Source organism: Hylaeus anthracinus, unplaced genomic scaffold (assembly GCF_026225885.1).
Source record: "Hylaeus anthracinus isolate JK02 unplaced genomic scaffold, UHH_iyHylAnth1.0_haploid 11982, whole genome shotgun sequence".
Classification (NCBI taxonomy): domain Eukaryota; kingdom Metazoa; phylum Arthropoda; class Insecta; order Hymenoptera; family Colletidae; genus Hylaeus; species Hylaeus anthracinus.
In genome coordinates this window covers 3,707,989-3,733,672 of record NW_026534330.1, presented here as the reverse complement: position 1 = coordinate 3,733,672, position 25,684 = coordinate 3,707,989, and the positions used below count along the sequence as shown (strand labels likewise).

At 34.3% G+C, this 25,684-nt stretch overlaps 7 protein-coding genes across 13 annotated transcripts; 3 read left to right on the top strand and 4 right to left on the bottom strand.

Moving 5' to 3' along the window:
* LOC128886468 (nicotinamidase-like) lies at positions 1–4,501 on the bottom strand. The gene is made up of 4 exons (XM_054141389.1): positions 3,557–4,501; positions 2,558–2,819; positions 1,306–1,452; positions 1–1,228 (listed from the first exon to the last, which is right to left on the bottom strand). Exons 1-4 carry the CDS (start codon positions 3,805–3,807, stop codon positions 824–826), a joined length of 1,065 nt encoding a protein of 354 aa, XP_053997364.1. The 5' UTR covers positions 3,808–4,501; the 3' UTR covers positions 1–823.
* A 53-nt stretch (positions 4,502–4,554) lies between these two features.
* On the bottom strand, positions 4,555–6,878 carry LOC128886472 (5'-deoxynucleotidase HDDC2). 2 transcript variants are annotated; one of them, XM_054141396.1, is made up of 4 exons: positions 6,554–6,878; positions 5,595–5,719; positions 5,342–5,510; positions 4,555–5,251 (listed from the first exon to the last, which is right to left on the bottom strand). In XM_054141396.1, the coding sequence occupies exons 1-4, from the start codon at positions 6,602–6,604 to the stop codon at positions 5,021–5,023; spliced, it is 576 nt and encodes a 191-aa protein (XP_053997371.1). In that variant the 5' UTR covers positions 6,605–6,878; the 3' UTR covers positions 4,555–5,020. The 2 variants fall into 2 exon arrangements, with proteins under 2 accessions (XP_053997371.1, XP_053997370.1); XM_054141395.1 differs by lacking the exon at positions 6,554–6,878 and adding an exon at positions 5,946–6,161.
* A 1,649-nt stretch (positions 6,879–8,527) lies between these two features.
* On the top strand, positions 8,528–12,962 carry LOC128886467 (V-type proton ATPase catalytic subunit A). Its single transcript, XM_054141388.1, has 12 exons — positions 8,528–8,642; positions 9,404–9,519; positions 9,592–9,704; positions 9,785–10,150; positions 10,245–10,301; positions 10,373–10,467; positions 10,543–10,814; positions 10,885–11,068; positions 11,141–11,258; positions 11,334–11,614; positions 11,683–11,872; positions 11,961–12,962. Exons 2-12 carry the CDS (start codon positions 9,438–9,440, stop codon positions 12,051–12,053), a joined length of 1,851 nt encoding a protein of 616 aa, XP_053997363.1. The 5' UTR covers positions 8,528–8,642; positions 9,404–9,437; the 3' UTR covers positions 12,054–12,962.
* On the bottom strand, positions 12,497–15,447 carry LOC128886471 (upstream stimulatory factor 2-like). Its single transcript, XM_054141393.1, has 5 exons — positions 15,293–15,447; positions 15,017–15,087; positions 14,575–14,852; positions 14,327–14,494; positions 12,497–14,248 (listed from the first exon to the last, which is right to left on the bottom strand). Exons 1-5 carry the CDS (start codon positions 15,331–15,333, stop codon positions 14,027–14,029), a joined length of 780 nt encoding a protein of 259 aa, XP_053997368.1. The 5' UTR covers positions 15,334–15,447; the 3' UTR covers positions 12,497–14,026.
* A 934-nt stretch (positions 15,448–16,381) lies between these two features.
* On the top strand, positions 16,382–19,430 carry LOC128886502 (ubiquitin domain-containing protein UBFD1-like). Of its 3 annotated transcripts, none has more exons than XR_008459850.1 (6): positions 16,382–16,598; positions 17,084–17,455; positions 17,536–17,726; positions 17,800–17,988; positions 18,060–18,268; positions 18,733–19,430. XR_008459850.1 is itself a non-coding variant. In XM_054141450.1 (5 exons), exons 1-5 carry the CDS (start codon positions 16,586–16,588, stop codon positions 18,168–18,170), a joined length of 876 nt encoding a protein of 291 aa, XP_053997425.1. In that variant the 5' UTR covers positions 16,382–16,585; the 3' UTR covers positions 18,171–19,430. The 3 variants fall into 3 exon arrangements, 1 of the variants encoding a protein (XP_053997425.1); XR_008459849.1 differs by having other exon boundaries at positions 18,346–19,430; XM_054141450.1 differs by having other exon boundaries at positions 18,060–19,430.
* Positions 19,431–19,517: 87 nt separating this feature from the next.
* On the top strand, positions 19,518–22,056 carry LOC128886500 (uncharacterized). Of its 3 annotated transcripts, XM_054141446.1 has the most exons (4): positions 19,518–20,906; positions 21,040–21,073; positions 21,154–21,218; positions 21,295–22,056. In XM_054141446.1, exons 1-4 carry the CDS (start codon positions 20,466–20,468, stop codon positions 21,508–21,510), a joined length of 756 nt encoding a protein of 251 aa, XP_053997421.1. In that variant the 5' UTR covers positions 19,518–20,465; the 3' UTR covers positions 21,511–22,056. The 3 variants fall into 3 exon arrangements, with proteins under 3 accessions (XP_053997421.1, XP_053997419.1, XP_053997422.1); XM_054141447.1 differs by lacking the exon at positions 19,518–20,906 and having other exon boundaries at positions 20,931–21,073; XM_054141444.1 differs by having other exon boundaries at positions 19,521–21,218.
* Positions 22,057–22,162: 106 nt separating this feature from the next.
* On the bottom strand, positions 22,163–25,399 carry LOC128886501 (WW domain-binding protein 2). Of its 2 annotated transcripts, XM_054141449.1 has the most exons (6): positions 25,239–25,399; positions 24,659–24,993; positions 24,400–24,552; positions 24,112–24,309; positions 22,630–22,715; positions 22,163–22,562 (listed from the first exon to the last, which is right to left on the bottom strand). In XM_054141449.1, exons 1-6 carry the CDS (start codon positions 25,292–25,294, stop codon positions 22,515–22,517), a joined length of 876 nt encoding a protein of 291 aa, XP_053997424.1. In that variant the 5' UTR covers positions 25,295–25,399; the 3' UTR covers positions 22,163–22,514. The 2 variants fall into 2 exon arrangements, with proteins under 2 accessions (XP_053997424.1, XP_053997423.1); XM_054141448.1 differs by lacking the exons at positions 22,163–22,562; positions 22,630–22,715 and having other exon boundaries at positions 23,501–24,309.
* Positions 25,400–25,684: the final 285 nt, after the last annotated feature.

The following is a 25,684-nucleotide window of genomic DNA, read 5'->3' as shown; positions in this document are numbered from 1 at the left end:
TAAATAATTACGATATTATTTATTCCATTTTTATTTATTGTTCGCTAGAAGCTCACAGTCTCTAGAGGAATGTGTAAACGACGCTTCTTCGACGTTAAAGTGCCTTATAAAAAATTAAGTAATAATTTAATATACACTGTTCCAAGTAATTAGAGGATCACCAACTTAAATCGCTAGTTAAAGTACTTAATACTGCAAGAGCCACGACATGACATGTATGTATATCAAAATATTTAGTATAGGTTTGTTTGTTTTCCTAAATTACCTAGGAACGTGATACACAAATTCTTTTGACCAGTATACTTAGGAACATATGTAATATATAAAATATGTATGTGATGTAGATAAGAATATAAATTACGTGTACGCTTCTTAAATACCGTTACATAACCATACCCGATGTCCTTGTTCAAAATCGAATGATTCTGATCGAACACATAAACTTTATTTGTTAAACTTAATGAATATTTAAGTATAGTGCCTCTCTAACCACTACTAATCGCTACAAGCGATAACTAAGTTACTTGACTCGAGTAAACTACAAAGAGAACGCTCAAAATACAGGACGTTCCGGTAATTACTAACCGCTGAAAAGAAATACGATAAGTAGAGTAGGACATTCTTCTTTGAAGCAGCCATATTGGACTGTTCGAAGATGTATGCTACCGTCCTGAGTCTAGTTTAAAACAATAAATAGTCTTTCGTTTAAAAACAAAGAGAGCTGGAAAAAATTTAAAAAAAAAGAACAAAGAAAGATTCTATTGCGACTGTTCTGTTCTCGCGTTGACACACCCTGTATATACCTTTCCCGCCTAACCGTGTGTTACTCCGCAGACGTGTTGACGGACCTTTCCGAGAATGAAATCGAGGTCATCATTTTCGCCGACTGATGGCTCATGATAAGACTTCGCTTTTTCTCATTCACCAGCGACAGAACGTCCTCACTGTTAACGATCAGACCACCATTCTCTGAGATTAATTTCTTGGTATCCTCGATATCATCTATATCGACGCCACGGCAACAATCGTTGATCACCGCCACCGGATAACCCAATCGAAGCCCATCCAATGCAGTGGATTTCACACAGACGTCGTAAGCAAGGCCACAAATGAAAACATGTGTGACGCGAGCTTCCTTCAAGAGTGGTAGCAGCTGTGTGGTATTCTTGGAGTTGTTGTCGAAAAATACCGAGTATGAGTCCACCTCTGGATCCTGACCCTTTAGCACCTGAAAGACGATTGATAGTCAACGAAAATTAGGTGGATAAATATACATTCGCAGATTCACGTTGAAAACTGCCATACCTGCTCTGCACCTGGAGCGATCACGAGGGCTTTATGAAAGTCAGACCCTTTTGTGTTCATAACGCAATGCTTGGGCCAGAGTTTCTGTTCCAAGTGAAGATCGGCGAACATCACTGTGTCGAACGGCTTTGCGTTTTCCTTTGTTATCTATACGCATTTAAAATCATGTTCGTTAACTTTCCTTCGCGACCAACTTTTCTATGAACTTCATGCTGGAACGATTAATTTGAAAAATGTTGTATATTTGTTTTGCTTTAGACAGGACCTCTAAAATTTAATTTTGCTGTTTTATAAGTCGCCATTGGACATGGAAGTGCCCAATTATCGCAATCTGACGCAATATTGTCGCTTGAGAGATTACTGTGCTTAAACCGTGAACCGCTCCTACTAGGAAACAAAGGACCGATGACGAATAGAGATTGTCACGGTGACATCCGGGTTTTTGCGTTTTTGATCAATTGAAACTTTAAATTCGTCGCAAATCAGTCGATAATAGAGATTGGAAATATTCTTATCTACCCAAAATTTCGAATAACAAATCCATCATTTGTTAAATAATAATCAGAATTACAGAATGAAATTACGTTCGATAACAAACGAGTTAAACGTGGCCTATACTATGTTATCAATCGTGATCTATTATTGAAATAAAAGTTTCCCAATCTCTGGATTGTATCATGTTGCACCCCTTTCAACGTGTTACAACATTTTTGGGACACCCTGCATTATATCGTCGAACGTTCTTTAAGGTGAATGCGTTCGTTTAAACAGAATGCAAGCGATACGTGAGAACGAGGAAAAAATGTTTTCTGTGGTGATACTTGAGCGAACGAATGGTTATGTAGGATCGGAAGGATAGACAGGTTTAAACACTTGTGTAACTCCGTTGAAAGAAGATAGAAAAAGAAGGTAAAGGAAAAGGAGAAAATTAGGAAAAGTTTGTAGCAAGGATAGCGGAAGAAGATCATAAATAAATTACTGAAGTGGTTTCGCCTGGCGAAACCTTAAAAGGGACACGATGAATTAGAGACGATGACAACGGGTTCTTCGCCTCGCACGGGTCTGGTCGCCAAATGTGCAAGAGTACAAAAGAAGAGAAAGTTCCACTGGAAAAGGCGTATGTGGTCCTTTGGTCGTCACAGTTAGTTCGGTAAATTATTTCGGTAAGGAAATTCGTCGGGAGAAATAAAACACTTTTTAAACGCTCACAAGGTATTACGCGACAGCTCTAGTATCCAATGACGCCACATACCTTCGAGTCTGGATGTAGTTCTCGTAAATGCAAATTTTCATAAAAACTGATGTGATTCTCAGGATGCCAGTCCCTGGAATAGATAATTTTATCGAATTGCCCCTCCTTTATCAAATAATTTATCGGCTCCACAACGTCAACACCATCTTGATTACATCCGCAGTCACGAAGGGCTAAAGATCCGTCGATAAAATCGTTTTGAACGTCCACGATCAGCAGAGCAATTACAGGTTCGACCATCACCCGTAACCAGTCGCAGAATCTACGTAGGCGATGGATGGATGTTCATTATGTAAATAACGAATTGTTCGACATCATTTATAAAGAAAAAGCATATAAACATGTGAATTCAAAGTATATAGGAAATACTTTTTCGTATCGCTACGTAACTTAGATTAAAGAATTAATGCAGATTAATTTTAATTACATTGGCTTTCATTCTTTTACAGCGTTTAGCAATTCAATTCATCTTTGCGCGATCTTTTGGGATTGCATCACTTCCGGTAACGAACAATGTATCGAAAAAGTTGTGATCGCGTGTGAGGCATTCGAACGTAACGTTTGATTAAATGGCCTATTATTCGGTTCGTATGGTACTGGGATTGCCAATTACGTAAAGTAAGTACAAAGGACGGAATAAATCTCCATTTTTATTATCTATACAGTTCTTTAATTCGTATTTCTATTATATTGTTAGAATTATGGTAAGATCTGATCGTAATGGGTTTTTTATACATTAGTTGGTACATAGAAAATCATGTTCAAACGAATTATTATTAAATTTATTAAATGTTCCCTATGGAAGACACCAAAAATACCAAATTCTTCTCATAAATGATGCTATAGATCATCAAGTACGTCACTATTTTGTCAGAAAAGAATATCTAGCGTCCTTCCTCAACCCAAGCGAAAAGATAAAGACAAAGAGAAGAGAAAAGAAAGTGTTTCCTTCTAAAAAGGAGATTGGCAACCCTACACGGAACACACATGCGTACTCACGTTTTCCATTCTTGTCCTTTCAAGATCCCGTCGCGATCGCAATCGAATAAACGGAAAATGTTCTGAATCATCCAATCGTTTTGCTGGATCTCGTCCGGTGGAAACAGAGCAGCGCAAATCACACGAAAACTTTCGTAATTTAAGGTACTTTCCTCGATAGGCAAATCAAAATTTGCCAAAATCTTCTCGATAGACGTCCATTTCTTCCCGCCAAACGATTTGATCATAGATTCGGCACTTCTTGTTTCCATGTCTCACACGTGACGTTGTAGCGACGCGACAAACTAAATAGCTTTACCAGTCGGCTTCCTTTCCAGCCTCACGATACTCGTTCGCACGAGTGAGAGTAATCAATAGACGTTTTAATTGTTCACAATCGATCTACGGTTCCTTATCGGTACGACTGATCTTCAAACGATACGAGCTAGTTTTAGTAACCTGATTTTAGCCTATCGACGAAGCATTCGTCATGCGTAGCAGGTGTTCAGAATCGATCGACCGCTCCAAGCGCACTCATACTTCTGCGAAATTGCCGCGCAACCTTTACTTTTTATACAACTGTATTTCCCGTCGCTATATATAGCCTTTATTTCTTACGATTGTTTCCCGCGAAAATGTTATCATTCGTACACGGAATTTGGGAGCAAACGTGACACAGAGTTATATTTCTTTTGTCTCGATGTTTAGAGTCACTTTCATGCACAAACGAAATTTCGAACTGGTCGAGATATTGACAAAACACTTCTGTTCGCTTTTCCTGGTTTCATCTTTGTATACAAACAGGAGGTATATCAAGCATCTGATAAGAAACGAGTGTGCTATATTTATCTTTTTCAAGGTACTCTAATTTAAATTCATTATATTCACGTGTAAAATTTCGTTTTATATAAAAACAATATTGTACTTACTTTTGTGGAAATCTTTCTCTTCTTTGCAGTTTCTTTTATATCAAATATATATAATTATTACAATTACTACAGAAATAAAACAACAAAATAAACAATCACAATTACTTTAAAAAACTTTATTAGCTAACATAAGTAGTTAATAAATAATTGTATGGGAATTTGGTATAATGACTATTATGTTAACTGTAAAACATAAACTAATGTCTAACTCCGTTAACGACGAATGAACTAGATCGGTAATGAATTCATTTTCTCATATTATGTGAAAATGTAACATGAAATATGTTATAAACATAACAAAACTAGAAGCGAGTTTTACAATTATAAAATCTGAAACATATTCAACAGACATAGGAGTTATCATTACTTTGTATTGAAAAGTTATTGCGTTAAATAAAAATATAATTTCCAGTATTCTTATTATTGGTACTATAGAACAAAGCCTATTACTATGACTTATGTGTAATGTTCTTTGAACTTAATAAATAAAATGTATAAAAACTGAATGAAGTAAATATTTCAAGGAGCAATTTTTATTCTAAAGATCTTATTTTTCTTATTTTAAACTAGATGAATCGCGAGATAGAGCATCTCTTCTTGAAGTAATCTCTGATGCTATTTGGTTAATAAAAGGATGTCTGATTTTCCCATTGGTTGTTGCAAAAAATTCTTCCAAGGCGCCAGGAACATTGTCTCTCTTCTCATACTCATATGCTTGCATAATTAAATCCAATCTGTCAAGATCTTTAACATACTTGGCTTCAGGGGACTCTTGCTTTTCATATTCCTATGAGAAAAAATATTAATAATCATAGTAGAATAAATTAATCATAGTAGAATATATGTACATATATTTATTTATACGGATAACACTTACACGAAACATTTCCAAAATCATAGGACCCTTGTCACCCAACAGTTTGCAAATGTCCTCCATAGCCTCATCTTCTAGCCTATGTTTCACATCAGGTGGAATACCATCATGTGGTGTTATGTCTCCCACAATACATTCAGCTAAATCATGAATTAAAGCCATCTGCATAATTCTATAATGGATATAATTTAATTGATTAATAAAGCTTCAATTATGATGAATCATAATAAACGATAAGAATAATACCATTTCATACTTGACTTTATCTAAATTGTCTTTGTTATCTACCAGGAAAGAGAGCATAGCCATCCTGTACATGTGTCCAGCAATTGTTTCTGGATCAGAAATATTTCTAATGACCCATCCTGTTCTCTTCATATGCTAAATTCATAGATATATATACATGTAAGAAATTATAACAAGATAAGGCTTATTTGCTAAGGTGATATACAAGAACTGGCAAAATTTTACTCGCATAAGTAAAAAATTGAAGCATGATATACTAATTTGTAGGTAATGTTTATTTGAACGAATAATTATAAAGATCATTTTATTTAATTCATTCATTAGTCATGCAAAACTATTTTGTTTCATATTTTCCATTTACATTAGAAAATGACGTTGAATCATTATATAACAAATATGCTGTATGCGGTATAGCAACACACGGATTACTACACAAAATCATGCTGATTGGGAATGCTAAATGCAAACATTTGACACATATAGCGTGCGTCTGCACGCGCCCAGAAATCACGAGTTTATATTTGTCACAATACTGCCTCGCGCAAAGACAGGCAAACTTCTCGTCTAGTTAACCCTTTGCGCTCGAGTGGCGCCACTAAAACAACATATGTATTTTAAAGTGATTTTTTGAACGTACAATTTCAATTTTACTTGTATCAGAATACAGCTAATTATTAATTGAAATAATAATACATTGAGGCATAAATGTTTGTAAATGTTTTGTTTCAAAATTTATTATAAAAATGGACTGGATTTGATTGTGTAGAAAAATGCCTCGAACGCAAAGGGTTAATACATATTTTTATTATAACTAATTGAAACAACTTTCTAACCGAGATTCATTCAATGAAACTTAAAATTTGAAAAATACAATCTAAATGTAATTCACAGTTTTCATTTGTCATCCATTAGTGGAATAAAATTCTGCCAAATCGTAAACTCTCGCAACAGCTCTCGACCATCACTTACTTTTAATCGTCCAAGCAATTCCATGAATTCCTGCAAATTCTGTATATTCATGTTGGTCGAAAATTAATAGCCTTCCCAGCAAAAATGAAACGTTCGATGAAATGCACTAATTCTCACTAACTGTCAAAGCGAGGACACGAACTGCGTGTTGTATACTATGTTAGTACAATACAACCAAGTACAACTTCGCGGATAATCAACGAACTGCGACACCAATGGACACCAACATTAGAAGAGTATCGCAATCCACGAAAGTTACTCCTCGAATGTGCATACAATTCTATCTACACTCGATGCTATACTCCGTGCGTCACACATTTCACACATACACACACGCGCGCGGTATCTGAAAAGAAGTAGGTTGCATAACTATCGTATTAGAATTTTTATTTCTACCTGGGGGAAAGTAAGGTCAGGGATTATGTGGGGTTCCCTGGTGTAATAGGAATACAGAAACTACCCATTAAAACCCCCATAGTGTGCAACTACTAAAAACACCATCCAGTACGCCCCTCAAGACATTTAGGTTCATTGCTGTAGATAGTTGTCTAAGTACAAGGTAAACCTGAAAGGGAGAGTGGTTGTTTCATAAATATGATAAATCACATTGTATAGCAATTTATATATATTTCTTTTTCAATCTGTGAGTTATTTGTATAATTTTTTTGAAATTATGGTATATAGAAAATTCTATTATGTGAACCCCTCTCAAAATTGTTCTACGTACGTCACTGGTCTTAGGGTACAGAGATGTCGCCTTTAGGTTCGTATAAATCACTGATGGAGAAGATACCTACAGGGTGTCCCAAAAATGTTGTAACACCTTGAAAAAGATGGTTCGGGAGGGGATTTGAAACAACTTTTTCCTTAGCGAAAATGTTGTCAGAGGTTTCGTTGAAGAGATATTAACGAAAAACACTGACCAATCAGAGCGCGAGTATGCCGGTGGAGCGGCCGCGGTAACGTATGAGCGCAGCCGCCTAGCGCGTAGCCTACGCTCCATCGGCATACTCGCGCTCTGATTGGTCAGTGTTTTCCGTTAATATCTCTTCAACGAAACCTCTGACAACATTTTCGCTAAGGAAAAAGTTGTTTCAAATCACTTCCCGAACCACCTCTTTCAAGGTGTTACAACATTTTTGGGACACCCTGTATACAGGGTACCCCTTGTATTTTAACCACGTCTAAATGTTTCCATTCTTTTAATGATCGAAGGAAATATAAAAAGAATTCATTCTTTGACTTAAAAGAATAAGTGTTATACTTAACAGAAAATCTTTTTTAAGGTCATGGTTCATTCGACAATTCAAGGTCATGCAAAATTTAAATAGAATGTATTCTACATTAATCACTAATCACTATTCGTTCTATTTTTAATCATTTTTGTAACAGGAAGCGCTCGACAAAGAACACGTCGAAAACATATATATATTTTCTTGTAATTATAGCAATAAAGTATAACCGTGCCTTGGCTGTTCTAATTTTATCCAGCTCTCGTCGGTACAGTTCAAAAACGTTTATACAATTCGTAATTGCTGCGCGTATTACGCGAATATACAACGTATCGTCGATATCATGTAAAAATTATTCGAATCTCTCAAAACCAGTCATATCTAATCTAAAACTTAACACAAATATATTTATCTATTTCGTTTCGTATTGAATAAAATGATTTGCTTCTAAAAATTACCAAAATAAAAATTCATGAAGATCACTTGTTTTTATATGGATGGAACAAGAATCCCCTGAACATGTTCTCCTACAACCAGATCCCTAACTTAAATACGAGGTTCTTCAGGTGAAAAAAAGATTCTGTAATAAATAAATTTTGCACAATTGAAATCTTGAGAAAGAATTGTCGCTGTACCCCTCTAGTGGCAATTTTGAGAAGCCTCGTCGCAGTGCCGTAATTGTGGGTACCCTATGGTGTCGTCTACTTGTAAACCAGCTCTTAATTCTACTAGGACTGACAATTGAAAACGAGCACATCGTTCAGTCAGCTGACCTGTCTTGTGATAGCAGCCAGGCTCGACTCTGAAGCTTGACTCGCTGTTATAGAGTGAATTTACTGCGATACGTTGCACATCTCGTAAGTTTCTTTACTGTCATTTATTTCGTTAATTATAGATCGCTTCGCATCCCTCAATTTACTATATAGTAGAGGCAATTAAAACAATTTCACGCTACATAGACGGTGTCTGAAATTTTTGTGAAATATACTACCGCGTACAGTATCGATCGCACCAGTTTGAATGCGCCATCGTTTTTCGATCTTCGGTAGAGTTTATGTCTTTTATTTGGTTCGCAATGCCTAGAATTCGCGTTTTCAAACGAGGAACGATTTCAGCTATTCAATGCTGATGATCGATGACCGACTATTTCATTCCAAATCGATGTTCTCGTCACCAGCAGAAGTCTCGCGGGCTTAAAGAGGGCTACGCCTACTTTTTAAATGAACTGCTCACGTGAATTTTACGATGAATGGATGCGCTACTTGACATCGAGTTTCTTGACGATTTCAAACAAAATTGAATCACGGTGCTTGTCAGAACACTTGGCCCGAGAAAATTGTCCACGATCCTCGTTTTTTTTTTATTGTCAGTACGTTATATCTTTCATCAATGTGTACTGTGTGATTCGTTTCGATTTTGTGTCAGATTGAAGTGGCACTAACTTGATCCCGTGATCAAACGTGTATTAACAATTGTCCTTTTGAAATTTGTTTCTATCAAAATCTACTTTTTGTCAATTTAACTGACCTCGCATTAATTTATCTTCTTTTGTAAAATACTTGTTCCTTGCTGTATTTACTTCAATCTGTCCTTACTTAACAATTTTATCTGCTTTCAGTTATTGAGTGTCTTTACTTGAAGAACTATTCAAAATGACGAGCCAAGGGTTGTCAAAAATTAGTAATGAGGAGAGGGAATCCAAATTTGGATATGTATATGCTGTATCTGGTCCTGGTTAGTGTACAATATAATTTCCATAGTTTGCACTTGATTTTCATCTTTTTAACATTATTAACTTTCTCATAGTGGTCACTGCTGAAAAGATGTCTGGATCAGCTATGTATGAGCTAGTCAGAGTAGGATATTATGAGTTGGTGGGAGAAATCATTCGTTTGGAAGGTGATATGGCTACCATTCAGGTATCAGCAATTTCTTATAATTTATTCACAAATTCATAAGTGTTCCAACAGCCCTATATATTTATCTGTTTTTTATATAGGTATATGAAGAAACTAATGGTGTAACTGTTGGAGATCCTGTGTTACGAACTGGTAAACCATTGTCTGTAGAACTGGGACCTGGTATTCTTGGTAGCATTTTTGATGGTATCCAGAGACCACTGAAGGACATCAATGAGCTTACCAATTCCATTTACATCCCAAAGGGTATCAATGTGCCAGCATTATCCAGATCTGTAGCTTGGGAATTCAATCCAACTAATATAAAAAATGGTAGTCATATCACTGGTGGAGATCTGTTTGGCATAGTTTATGAGAACACACTAGTGAAGCATAGGATGATTTTGCCTCCAAGGAGCAAGGGAACTGTAACTTATGTAGCTCCTGCTGGAAACTATACAGTTACAGTAAGTTATATAATATTTTTATAAATCAAAATAAACTTATACAAACTTGTTTAATGCAGCTGGTAGCTAATTCCTGTATCTTCGTATTTTGTAGGATGTTGTATTAGAAACGGAATTCGATGGCGAAAAGCAGAAGTATACTATGCTTCAGGTAAACCAATCATTGTTAATTTATATATGTACCGAAGTTATTATACTTTCATATTACCATATGGTATGTAGGTATGGCCGGTACGTCAACCTCGTCCTGTTACTGAAAAGTTGCCAGCCAACCATCCTCTGCTTACTGGCCAAAGAGTCTTGGACTCCCTCTTCCCGTAAGAATTTAGCTTTTTTACTTTCACCCGCACTTCATTGTAAACTAAGACTTAAAATATTCTTTAAAATTGTAGATGTGTCCAAGGTGGAACAACGGCAATCCCAGGTGCCTTCGGTTGCGGTAAAACTGTAATTTCGCAAGCTTTGTCCAAATATTCCAACTCCGATGTAATTATTTACGTCGGTTGCGGAGAACGTGGTAACGAAATGTCTGAAGTACTACGTGACTTCCCCGAACTAACTGTAGAAATTGACGGTGTCACCGAGTCTATCATGAAGCGTACTGCTTTGGTTGCTAATACTTCAAACATGCCTGTGGCTGCTCGTGAGGCATCCATCTATACCGGTACGTGTACAATCTTTAAGAAAATTCTGCCGTTAAACATTTTGTTGCATGTATTTATTTTTTCTTTCAGGTATCACTCTATCAGAATACTTCAGAGATATGGGTTACAACGTTTCTATGATGGCTGATTCAACATCTCGTTGGGCTGAGGCTCTTCGTGAAATTTCTGGTCGGTTGGCTGAAATGCCTGCGGATTCCGGTTATCCTGCTTATCTTGGTGCTCGTCTAGCTAGCTTCTACGAACGTGCAGGAAGGTATTAATTTGTAATACGCAAGGTCATTTTACAAATCGAGACAAGTTATTAATGTACATATCGTACTTTCAGAGTAAAGTGCTTAGGTAATCCCGATCGTGAAGGTTCCGTTAGTATCGTAGGTGCTGTATCACCGCCAGGTGGTGACTTCTCCGATCCTGTTACTAGTGCCACCCTTGGTATCGTGCAGGTACTGATACTACCAATTTCTTTTACATCATTTTCAAATTATAGAAATTTTATTTTATTCTATTGACTCCCGTAGGTGTTCTGGGGTCTTGATAAAAAGCTTGCACAGCGTAAGCACTTCCCATCCATCAACTGGCTTATATCGTACAGTAAATATCTGCGAGCGTTAGACGATTTCTATGACAAAAACTTCCAAGAGTTTGTTCCTCTGAGAACGAAAGTAAAAGAGATTCTGCAAGAAGAGGAGGATTTGTCCGAGATTGTACAGTTAGTTGGTAAAGCTTCCCTCGCTGAGACAGACAAAATTACGTTGGAGGTTGCGAAACTGCTGAAAGACGATTTCTTACAACAGAACAGGTACGAGAGTTATTTGTCGTATATTGACGCATTTTAAGTCTTTCATATTTAACATTGATTCTTCGCAGTTATTCGTCATATGATCGTTTCTGTCCATTTTATAAAACTGTGGGAATGTTGCGAAACATGATCGCTTTCTATGATATGGCGAGGCATGCAGTGGAGTCCACAGCGCAATCTGACAATAAAATAACGTGGAATGTTATCAGAGATAGCATGGGTAACATTCTGTACCAATTGAGTTCCATGAAATTCAAGGTAAATATTATTGTTCAAGAGTAGCATTTTACGAATGTATTTAAAATTGGACCGCAAGATTTACGTAAGATATTCTTATTTATTTCAGGACCCGGTAAAAGATGGCGAAGGGAAAATTAGAGCTGACTTCGATCAGTTACACGAAGATATCCAACAGGCGTTTAGAAATCTGGAAGATTAATTATCAGATGCATTCATATGAATATAATTTCTCCATGTAAACGTTCAGGAATCTTATGCTGGTCATTTAAGGAAGTCCTGAATATCCTGGAGAGGAGTTTATGTATAACAGGCATTCATAATCACGTATCGCACATAAAGCTATTACATTAGTTTCAATAGTTTAAAAAAAAAACAATTGTACATAAAGAGTTACAAATATAAAATCTGCTATAACTGTACGTGTATTAACTAATATTTAACAGAAGATAATGTGTGATGGCTAAAAGAATAAAATAGGACGACCTTAAATGCGTTTCCAGCTGCTACACATATGTTAACTGCTATAATAAGTTCTGAACTTTGGAATGAAATTCTATGTAATTAATTTGAATTGATAGGAAAAATAAGTTTCCTGGAAAATAATCAAGCTTCCGGTCAATTTATTTGGCCAAAATCGAGATAACTAGGAAAAGCTTTCAACAGAGGAACGTTTGTATGTATGTAAGAGTAAAAGCATCGTAAGAAGCTTTCCATTCATCCTTATACGTTGTTTTTCCTAGGAAAAAAAAACAGTTAACGGTCAACTATATTTTTGTTGTGGTATGGGATGATATGGTAGCTTTTTACAAAGAACGGAACTTCGATTAAAGAGTATTAAATATTGTATTATAATAGTGTATTATGTAAACGTGTTAAGCGACGAATGCAGACGTTACATAAAAGTAGATGTTATTTTAAACGTTAAAACGTTGTAAAATGGTCTGAAAGTTTAATAAAAGTGTCAAAATGTTAAACTGTTAAGGTGCAGGGTCTTTTATCGTTAAAAGAAAGTACAGAAAAAGATGCATCTCAAACAGTGTTCCAATAACTTCTCGACATTTCCATTGTACCATATGTAAAAACGAATAAAGACTATGCATTAAAAAAAGGATCGTTATTAAAGTAAAAATAACATTAGGTTTCATTCAATTTCATTTTAATAATAATATTATTATATAACAATAACTTCGCGGTATATATACATCAACGATATATTACAAACCAGTACTTAATTTTTCAATGATTCCGACGCGTTTTGATTGCGTTCGAAACCTCTGGTTGAAAAAAATATGTTTATTGCTATATGCATACGTATATGTATATGTACACATACGTGTATATATACATATATAAATATACATACACATCCATACGTGTACGATTAATCTATTTTACATTCTCAGTTCCTAGTTCATTTTCATGAAGTACCTACTCTACACTCGTGAAAACAGTATTAAAAATAAAAAATATTTAACGATCTCTAATGATTCAGTCGTCATATTTCGTATCGCAATTTCATCGATCGTGTTATAACAAAACATTTTTCTTTTTAAATTAACTTCATCTGCATAATTTAAAATTTTATATTCCGAAAAATTTCAAATCAATGTTCAATATTCACAGCCTTGGCTCGTTCATATACAGAAATAAAATCAGTTTTAGCGGGTCCTACGAGGAATAGTCGTAACTTCAATAATATCGACTTCATACTTTTTCGATCACTACGATAGCGAAGTATAAAATTGCACTTAAGATATATCGATCAATCGTACAAATGTAGCATTAAGAATGTAAAATTCGGAGCTCTGCGATCGATCTTTTCGTAAGAGGAAAAGATCAATATTATTTACAACAGATGTTTAAAACTTATTGCAAGAATTATAGAATGATATTTTAGGCACAAAATTGATTATGCTATTCTTTTTTTGGATCGTTAAATACTTGATAGACATAAAAATATATATGGATGCAATCGTTGAAAATGCAGTTATGACCATACCATTAGGACCATTTGTTATACACCTTGAAGAATGTAATTCCAATACGACGAAATTTGATGTGGCTCGCATGAAAACAAAAAATATAAGAGTAAATACTTCGTCTAGCCGGTCGGTCAGCTTACGTTTTCTAATATTTACAAAAAGAAGCACTGTGTCGTAAACTAACAATTCTTTAAGGACTCAGATGAATAACATCAACGTTATTTCCTGTGGTAGATGTTATTTGTGTCCTGAGTTGAAGATTCTCACGTTTCAACTGTGCAACAAGTTGCTTCAAAGAGGATATTTCTTGTCGTAATTTTTCATTGTCTCGCAAACACTGGCCCAGTCCTTGGTTAGCCGCTCGCAATTCTCCTATATATTCGCACGCTTTCGCCAAAATTCCTCCTTTGCTCTGAATAAACCATTAATATGTACATTTCAATGTTTATAAACTTTTAACACAAATTTTACCAGAAATTTGATTTGCTACCTGAGTTTCATAATTTGCTTTCCCTTCACCACTGCTACCGCTTCCATTAGTGGCCGATGTAGCATTGCACTCAGGGATGATTTTTCCCAACTTTGCAATCCAATTATTTATTTTATCTCTTCGTCTGCGTTCAACTTCATTATGGGTCGCCCTCCGTCTGTCGTCTCTCTAAAATATAGAATGAAATATAAAACACCTGAAACTCAAATTCAAACATAAATTTTAAAGGAAAGAGTAAGGATTTATACCTTCTTCAATCCTGTAGTACAATTTCTTGGTGTTTCTATTTGTAAAGTGGTGGTTCTAGGAACCAGAGATCTAGAAGTTTGCGCAGTGGTGAAAACATCATTAGCATTTCCGATAACATAAAACTGGCCATTTAACGGGGATGTTAAGACCTGTACAGTATTATTTGGTTGGGTAACTGGCAATTCTATTTCATTACCAGCAGTAGAGCCATTTACTTGGACTACTCTATATGCAAGAGCTTCTTGATACCGCAGTCCATCTTCTCCAACATTTTCCCCTGTAAAAGATTCGCAATATCTCCTGATACACACAGCGATTGAATTAAATCAAATCACACAAATATACTCCTCATACATAACATTTATTTATCATAACCAAGACATGAAACACGTATGTAATTTTCTCGATTATACTTGTTTTTGGAGTATCAGTGGTATTTACCTTCGCAGTCAACGATTTCCGCTTCTTCGATAACAATTCCCGTGCCGCCGTCATCCTTCGCGTTAACAGTGCTGTAAAACAAGCGTAGGTACGTTGAAGAATGGATATGTAACGTATCTATAGAATTACGTCTATGCCTATTACTTCCACGACCGTTGTCCTAAGTCTTGTAAGTGCGCACTGTGCACTACGTGGTGACCTTGAGGAGACCTCGAGCGAAACAGGAGGGATAGGTGTTCGCATTATCAGCCAGTCGATATTTAACATAAACACTACCTGACATCCTGTTGTTCGAGGTGCTGCTCCAATATATCCATTTCTTTTCTACCGAAAACGTTTGAATTTGTCAAAATTCACGTGAGCTGGTCACGGGACACGGCAACGAGGTCATGTGGTGCACAAGATGGCGATCTGTGATCACAATGCCACCTCACGCTGTTCGAATGCACAATGTTGCATTCTTCCTTACCAATAACTGATAACTAATCATTTTGATGCTCAATCAGCAATTAATCCTTTACACTCTAATTAGGCTATTACATTTTATGTATATTCTGAGTTAGACATTTCTATTTCTACGAAAGTGCAGCGAGCGAAGGAAAGACTTCGCTTACGCTTTTTCTTTTGAATATACAGGGTGTCCCAAAAATGTTGTAACACATTTTGTAACACGGGGGGTAATTTGAAACAACTTTTTCCTTAGCGAAAATGTTGTCCGAGGCTTCGTTGAGGAGATATTAACGGAAAACACTGACCAATCAGAGGGCGCGTATACTGCTGGAGCGCCCGCGAGAGCGAAGGCTACGAGCTAAGCGGCCACGTCCAATGTCCTTCGATGCACGTCGAGTCGCTTGTTCGCATACAAGCGCGGCCGCTTAGCTTGTAGCCTTCGCTACCACAGCCGCTCCAACGGTATACGCGCGCTCTGATTGGTCAATGTTTTCCGTTAATATCTCCTCAACGAAGCCACCCCTTTCAATGTTTTACAACATTTTTGGGACATCCTGTATAATATCGTTCGTTTAATAACATAAGGTTTTTTCTTTGTTTTTACAATTTCAGTACATGTTTGAACATATTCATACTAAAATTGACGGAAAAGTCACAAGAATCGTTGCAAAATGAACAACAAATAAACCACGATTTTGTTCAATGCTGATAAATTTAAACGATTCAGCATATCAAACAGAGTTTAATCAAATCTAACGATACTCATGTTGCACGCGTTTGAAAGTCATAAATTTCGTCCTGTACATTTTATTCTATAACTAAAGAATTCAATATTATCTACAACTTCATTTTTACAACAGAATAATTTATTACATGCACTTGCCACTTGCATGCACCCGTCAACCTTTCAGTTATCATTCTGATTTGTATCAAGTTATAACCCTCAGATCATTTTAATATACTGATTCATATCGATTTGAATAAAAAGAGAAGTATCACCTTTTTTCGAAAATATATTTGAAAATTTGAAAGTCATTCTGAGGATTGCTGTAAATACGAATGGCAGAAATTACACGCATCTTGCAATAGTTTTGATTGGTCAACGAAATACAGTTCATCATGGAGTACGTGGGTACGTACACTAAATCTTGGCGATTTTTCATGCTTTTTAGTAACAATTGTGAATCAATAAATATTTTTTATCATTATTCGTGTGTCTGTTTTTAATTATTACGAATCTAACGAATATTTGTCACCCGAAATAATCCTGTTATGAAATATTATAAATAACAGTTGCATACGTTGAATTAACTTCTTAAAAACGATCATTATCTTTCTGAAAACCATCTCTACATCTATTTTTTATTTACATTAAACACAATGTGTTAATAAATCTGCATAAGAATCATCAGTAAATCTCAGACACGTATCGTTTTGAACATAACCTTATCTAATCTGTTTGTAAAATTTTTCCTTAAATTTTGACAGATCTCTGCATATTGAGTATCTGTCGTAACAATATAAAAAAAAATTATTATTTTTCAGTAGAAAAAAGTACCTTGTAAGTCGGAACAGAACTGTAAATATTGTGCATATATTTTTTTTTATATTTTTCAGATGCTGCAAAGGATGAAAGCAACGACAATTGTTGTAATGTAACTCCTTGTCCTGAATTAGTATCAAATACAAATTCTAATGAAAATTCATCCATAGAAACAAAAGACACCACATCAAAATGCGAAGTTTCAGATGTACAACCAAACGATGACACAGTAACAATCTCGCAAGATCCACCTAGAGAGAATATAGACTTTAAAGTGATTTATAATAAACAGCGGATTAACATCAATTTTCCACTTGATGGTACAGTTGCGGAATTAAAAGCTCACCTTCAAAACATCATATCTGTACCACAAGCTATGCAGAAAGTTATGATCAAAGGATTAGCCAAAGATGAACAAACCCTTAGAAATCTGGGTGTTACAAAAGGTAATTTTCCAAACACAGGACATAATCAGTTCTATTTTTTTACATGGTTCTTTCATATAATATTGTATCATATTTTTAAGGTGCCAAAGTCATGGTAGTAGGATCAAAGTTAGATGATGTGTTAGCTGTATCAATTCCAACAAAGCAAGATCTCTCAGATGAAGCTGCTTCCTCTTCAGACAAAGAGCCATGGTCTCAACAGAAATTGCATAGGAAAGTTTTAGATAAAGGTGTTCCAGAAGATGTTATGCCTGGTTTAGTAGGTAGCAAGGTATGAGTTTTAAATTCCTGATTTAATTAATTAATCAATGTAATCTAGACTAAATTAATAAATAAAAATTTAGGAGCCTCTACCCGACTTTCCATTGTTTGGCATGTTAAATAAATCTGGTGGCAAAGTTAGATTAACATTTAAATTGGAACAAGATCAGCTTTGGATTGGTACAAGAGAAAGAACTGACAAAATACCAATGAATTCCATAAAAGGTGTACACAGTGAAGCTATACATGATCATCCGGAGTACCATATTATGGTGTGTATTTTCGCACTGTTTATTTTGTTATTTCGTACATATATGCATTTAAATGAACATAAAAATCATAGGCTATACAACTGGGCACAACAGAGGCGTCGAGATATTGGATATATTGGGTTCCTGCACAATACATATCGGCTATAAAAGATGCTATTCTTGGCAAGTGGTGCTACTTCTGATCAATTGCTGATGGAAATGTCTGTCTCTACGAAAGCAAAGTGTAATCAGGTGTAAGCATTGATACAAACACGACTGTGCTAGTCACACACTTTTAACAGTAAGTAATAACTTATTTTGCGTTGGATTATAACCGATGTGTCCTAATAAAAGTATTCTGTTAAGAAATTTTTTTAGATAAATAATGTTTAATTTTGTTGAAAATGATGGCAGTCATTTTATAAAATTGACGTGTTTGCTTTTCGAAAGCTCATTTTACGACGGTAAAATATTTGCACAATATTGTGATTTCAAAACTATCGAAATCTTTTTATACATTGAGATAATATGGTAATTATAATAATAATTTCATTGATTTATATTCTGTAAAAGACTTGTAAATATAATAAGTTTTTTAACTCTAAAAAATACATTTATGTTAAAAATACACTTGTTACTTTATAGGTAAAGTTATTGTTTAAATGAACAGATCAAAGAATTTTATCTCTTCTGTTTATTTAAATAGGAACATGTAAACCTTTTTAAAAAAAGAAAAATGAAATTTTTGTAAAATTACATTTATAGGAAGAAGCGAAGAAAGAAGTTATGATGTTGCATTTACAATCTTTTGAAGTTCGTCGAGAAATAATTCAACTTTTTGCCACATTTATCGATATTAAAGAATAAACGATAATAGTTCAAGTATTCATATAATGTCTACAACTTTATTACGATAATAATTTATATTTAACATTGAAGCAGTTCTCTTAAATGTTATGCTTTGAAAAGAATTTATCTCTATTATGTCTCCCTCAATCAAAAAATAAAAAAGTACGAATTATAAGTATTGGTCGGATTGTAGTAAGCTAAGTCAATATTGAAAAAAAATTCATCAGAATATTGTTCGATAATAAAACAACGAATTTGTTACCAAATTAAATACATTAACATTGGCCTACATAAAGGAATAAATTGTCAAGGAAAAGAGCCGTCACGGAATTAGAAGTTCGAATGGACTCGAAACTTCATATCTCGACGAGCGTAAGCAAGTTAATATTGCATACTTTTAGTATTATAACTGCTGTAAATTAGGTTTTATACTATGTAACGTATATAACTAAATCGGAGTTACGATAAAACGACAAATCAAATTTATCTACCGTAATATCTACATGGAATTCATAACTGCAATTTGCACATTGAAGATCAATTTCAATGTCCGTTTAAATATGACTTGTACATCATGTTGTGTGATTTGATAAAATAAACAATTTTAAGACTTCTCTATTGTGTCGACTTTCTTTGTTTCCATGCAGCGATTACGTGAAATGTATAGATAATATTTTTTATTTAATTTTATTTTTACATCCGCTTTATCGTACATGTTATCTGCATTATTGTACATTTCTGTTACCCAAGTAACACTTCTAAAATATTATTTTATTTTCATTTGCTTTAGCATCTAATGCTTAAAATGGTATTTCAAATTTTACTTTTGCATTTCGTTCGCATAAATTGCGTTACGCCTTGTATTACCCTACATTTGTCGCCACGTGAACAGGAAACTTCCTATTAGGGTATTAAATTACTTCATACTTCGAGACGAGAGCGAGCGGACCTTTAAGCTTTCGTTCGCTCCATGTAAGAAGAAGATACAAAAATTGTTAGGAAGAGATACAGGATTTCGCACCAATCAGAGGATGATAGTATCTGTTGTGCAATCTATGCAACCTTCACATTTCGAAGAAACATAAGTGGTTCAAGGTTTAATACAGTGTAGAAGTGTGTGCGTGCGTGGGTAAGGTATAGTGACATAAACACACACAGTTAAACGCTTGGAGAAGGCTGTATTTATGTCATAACTGTTGCGTCGGCAAATAACAATGGAACATATGTACGTTCACTTGCTAATACCAGCTAATTCCAACATGAATATGCATTTAGACGACACACGATGAATATTTTTAAAGCAATCGAGCATTTTCTTGCCGTACGAAGTCTACACTCGAAGAAAATAACGAGTAAAGTCGTCAGACTGAGTGAAGTGTAAAAAGAAAACTTAAATCCATTTAAGTTGATGTAAAAACTATATATTACATTAAACATTACACTGACATAAGAATTATGATGTTACTAAGCTGAGTTGTGAGCATCTTTCGAAACTATACGATAGTTAGTAGATGAATCAACAAGTAGCAATGATGAAATGTTATTGACACTGATGACAACAATATTAACATAGAATTTTGAAACACTAGAGTATAAATATCAATGGATACTTTAACCTAATTCTTTAGTAATTGCCAGTATTACTAGTAATGGAAGAAAGAGAAAAAACTTTAGAAAAAATACAAGAAGCATTTTTTTTACTAACTGAAAGCTTTTTGGAGCAAGGTGCATCTCTATCAGATCTTAAATCTACTAGCATAGAAAATAATGGAAAACATACAAGAAGCTTCCTTTCACATATCTGCTCAAAAAAGTTTTTTCTTATTTTATTTGTGCCACTATTCTGTAGTATACTCTTTAAATATCTGTATATTGATGCAATGAGAAGCTTTCGTGGAACAAGGTGTTTAATACCAAACAATTATCTCATATGGGAATTTACAAGGCCAATATCTAATTGCGATTATTGTTGTAATATTACTTCAGCATTGATTTTGCCAAATTTAACCAGAGAAGAATTTAAACAGTATGCTTATTCTTCTCAACCTATGGTGATAAAAAATGCTGCAAGTCACTGGCCAGCCTCGAAGGTATTTAGTTGGAAATTCTTCAAAAATTTGTATGAAACTATCGATGGTGCTTATGATGCGGTAGATGAATGCCAATTTTTGCATTTCAAAAGTAATTTCACTAATTTACGCGATGTTTTTGCGATGAGCGAAGACAGAGCTATGCAACATAATGGAACAGAGCCGTGGTATGTTGGTTGGAAAAATTGTCACCTTCAAATTTTGGATATTATGAGACAATTTTACTATCTACCTCATTTTTTGCCAGAAGATGCAGAAGTCCCTTATACTAATTATGTTTTTCTGGGATATGAGGAAGGTGCCATTATGCATGTATGTACCAGAACTGTAACAAATCTATACCCATACTTACATTGTTATTTGGTTCATTATTTTTTTTTGCCAACAGCTGGACTACATCTCGCGTCTCATGTGGCAAGGACAAATTATAGGCAATAAAACGTGGACCGTCGCTCCGACTCCAGAATGCGATCATATTTGTACACGTTTTAATTTCACCGTTCACGCTGGAGACATTGTACTTTTAGATACAAGAATTTGGTATCATGGCACTTATGTTATAGACGGAAATATCAGTTTAACAGTCACCTCTGAGTATGGCTAGATTTTTATGTATTGCATATGGATACATAGTTGTATGATTTATACACTTTTACAGACTGCACAAATAGCATTCCATGCAGTTGAATATTTTTAGATAGTACGATCGGAAAACACTGTCTTGCTTTCAGCATTTAAGTATTAAATTACTCTCTTAAGAAATTTGTTCAAAATACGATATATATTGGTGCCATTTTTAGTGAAAGTTACATATTTACTGATACTTACGATATATTTATACAATAATGAATATTGTAATATTTTACACTGCCTGTTTAACTGAATTATTATGAACTATCGAATAGTATAAAATTTTTAAATACACGCGAATCATCGTACGTGCCATTTTTGCCACAGAGAAAAACTAGTCGAAATAATAATGTAATATGAAACCAACTGCCTTTAATGTAGGTGATTATTACGCAATCGAAAATTATTTTTATATACACGTATTTAAATTTTGGAAGTACGCTATTGTACCTCCAATGAAAAAATGCATATGTTTGAATATATTTTGTCTATTTAAATTTTATATAAATTTTATGCGATACTATCTATTATTTATTTTCTTATATATGTATGTATATGTACATATATTATGTACCTTTTATAATTAATAAAATGTTTGAATATAGATAACATTTCGATACGAGTGATTTTTTTTCATGCTTGTATGCAGTAACTTTTATTTTATATATTCATTTAATTGCACAAGAAACAATAGAATTTTTTTTATAGAATATTTGTACAATCTACACAATAAGTATAAATACTTGCGTATTTTGAAGCATAACAGTACAATATAGTGTAAATATTCAAAAGTGTGAATAATATATGAAAGATAGAAATATTATTTTATTCAAATGCACACACCGAAATGACATTAGAGCAAAACCTAAAATGGAATGCATATACCTGTTACTATGCAGTATATTATACATATAATACTATTCAGACAGCAATAGTGTTGGCATTACACCACTGTTTTTAGAATTCATTACTGTAATTTTACTGATCCTTTTTTTCCGTTGCTTGCTGGAAACTTGGCGGACTTTCCTAAAACATATTAAGATTATAGCCTCAAGATAAAAATTACGAATTATTTAATAAATGTTACACGTACATAGTATGCAGGAGGTGGAACATAGGCACATTGTGGTCTGCTTGGATCATAATATGCACTTTGAGCAGCTTCTGCTGCTTTTGCATCTGCAGAAGAAAAACAAATATAACACATTGATGAAGTTAAAATGATCAATTTTTAATTGTAAATATGTTTAAAGTTGTGACAAGTAACATACATATGTATATATTTGATGCAGCAAATTTAAAATGATCTGGCATTTTCTTGTCAGAGGGATTAATTTAAACAAATTAATTACTTTAATATTTTATAATTCGATTGTTTCTCGAAATGAATGTTATTGGTATTTGATCAAGTTTTAGTGTTGTCAAATAATTTGTCCATGAAGCAGAATTATAAGATGGAGCAATTTTAATATAAATTTGAAGATAAATATTCTGAAAATTTAATAAGATCATATAATCTTTACGATTTTTGCTGCTATTACCAGTAATAGTACTTTGTCATAGCATACTTTGATTGAGTCATTCATTGGTTACACTGAAAATATAATTTTTCATCTATTTTATGAAAAATGATACAAAGATAACAATTTTATGCACTCTTTTACTGTACACAATAAGTCAATAAATCGATTAAAACTGGTCAAGAACTCATAATAACACTTCACGTATTTTTGAACTATCTCTGACAACTATGAGATAATAACTGAGCCATAGTGAAAGTCAACCTTACTTCAGGTCAACCAAACCTGTTATGCAACAATATTGCATAATTTTAAAACCTTCAAGTTTGCCAGATGAAATAAAAAAATGTGACATCATTATCCAGTTATTTCGTAAAATAGATTTTTATAATTTTTATAATAAAGTCACATTTTGAATTGGTGGGTTTAAATAAAAACAGCAAGTTATGTTTGACTAAATTTTAATAACATAGTACGTTCGTTGTATTATAATGAGTGTCATAAAGATATTATACTATTAAAACAACGAAAATATAATACTTTAGTATATTAGATAACAATAACAGGTAATACTTTCCGTACTGTCCGCGAATACATACGACAAGAAAAAAGTATTTGAAAGCGATTCAGCATTCATTATTCTATGTATATACGTTACATTATTATGGAATATAGTAGTATAAATGTATTTGCATCATTTTCAAGATAATTTTGGTTACACTTTAAACATTTTAAAGAAATGTACATTCTACTTCGTTTATCGTAACATCGCATAGTCGATTGGCGGAATCATTTTCAAAAGTTCGATTACTTCTAAATGTATTAAATTTTATAATTTTATAGCACATATATAAAATATTATAATAAATTATAATAAACATGTATACTATCATAATCTTGATATAATTAATAAGTAGGTGGATAGGAATTGTAAGGATTTTGTTGAGGATAATACCCAGGCTGGGTGTAATTATTACTTTGAGGATACTGGGAATATGGTGGTGGATTTTGTGGATAATTATTATAAGTCGGTTGCCCATAGGGTGGATACGCACCTGCTTGGGACATTGGTTGACTATTATAATGTGGATTTGACCATCCAGCTGCACCATTTTGTTGAGGTGGTGACCACGCGGGTGGTTGACCAGCACCGCCCCATGCACCTTGAGGTGGTGCACCGGTCGCGTATCCTTGATAAGGTGCATTTATACCAGGGTATGGAGGTGGCATATCCGTCATAAATACGCTGTTTGCTGTATACATAAATAAAGGAATTAGAAACAATGGCATTTTACTAACTGAACAAGCTTGCTTTATAAGTAGTCAGTAAGTTAGTTATTAACCTGGTGGCATATCTGGAAATACATTTGTAGGTGGTACCCAGCCATAGTACCCAGTTGGAGCAGCTTGATAAGCAGGTGGTGGTGCAGCATACCAACTTGATGTTGGTGGTTGATAAGGTGGTGGCGCATCAGCTCCAGGCCCATTACGTTGAGCTAGAAAAAAATATAAAAACTGTATATATACTACAAAAAGAAATAAACTTTTGTGGGTTAAACAAGTACTATTCTTTCTCTTTATGTATAAGTACAATAGACATACCAATCGATGCAGCTCTTAACATGGCTTGCCCAAACTCTATAGCACCACCACTTTTGAAGTGCAATTTGAATTTACATTCTCCAATCCAATTGCCGTTTGGTTGAGCACGGCATTTACCTTTGATATAATTAGCTCCAAACATTGGCTGTTCAACTTCAACTTCGCTCAGTGTTATAAATGGAAAGCTGAAAGATTGCATCCTCTCTTTCTGATCTTTAGCGTTAAAGATCATTCTATGTGTTGTTAGGTACAATCGACCACGCTTACTACCCAGAAACTCTGGTTGCTCTTGTCCATGGAATTCCATTGTAACATTGTCGCAAAATAATAATATGCTAAGGAACGAGTAGAAAATGTTATATTAAAATAATGTAGAATACATGTTAACGTAATTTAGAAAATACAAACATCTTTTGCGGTTCAATACGGCATTATGATTAATGGAAGGAAGATTATTGAAATAATAAGGAAGTCGTCTTAGGAAGGCCACGATAGTAACTACGTTGCAGAAACGTCACAGTCGACACATACGAAATAGCGGTAACAATCTCAAAAATGACAAACGTTTATCGTAACTCACCATTCACCGGCGTGTATAAGGACACCGCCGTTTGCGTGCGCTGTATTTAACGACATAGTTTTTAACTTTTACTGTAATATTGTTGAAACTCAGAGCAACAATCCTCTCCTCTCATCAGCTGATTCATAAGTGATAAGTGTGACGCAGCGCGCAAGCGCATTGAAGCGCATACTTATCTCGATTTGCCAAGCAATGGGTGCATTTAAAAGAGGCACCGCTCATTGAGCCGCTCAGTAAAAAACTTGAAATAAAATAAAATTAATTATTAAGTGTAGTAAATAATAAAATGGTCAGTCCATGTGTGATTATGTCAAAGTTATCATTTTTTTAAATATTTTATTTAATACCGGTCTTAGTACCAGTGGCGCCATCGGTGAGAAAATGACCAAGTTTGTAGTGAAAAAAGTTCCTAGTAAATAATAACACGTTTTTTAATGTAAAAATAT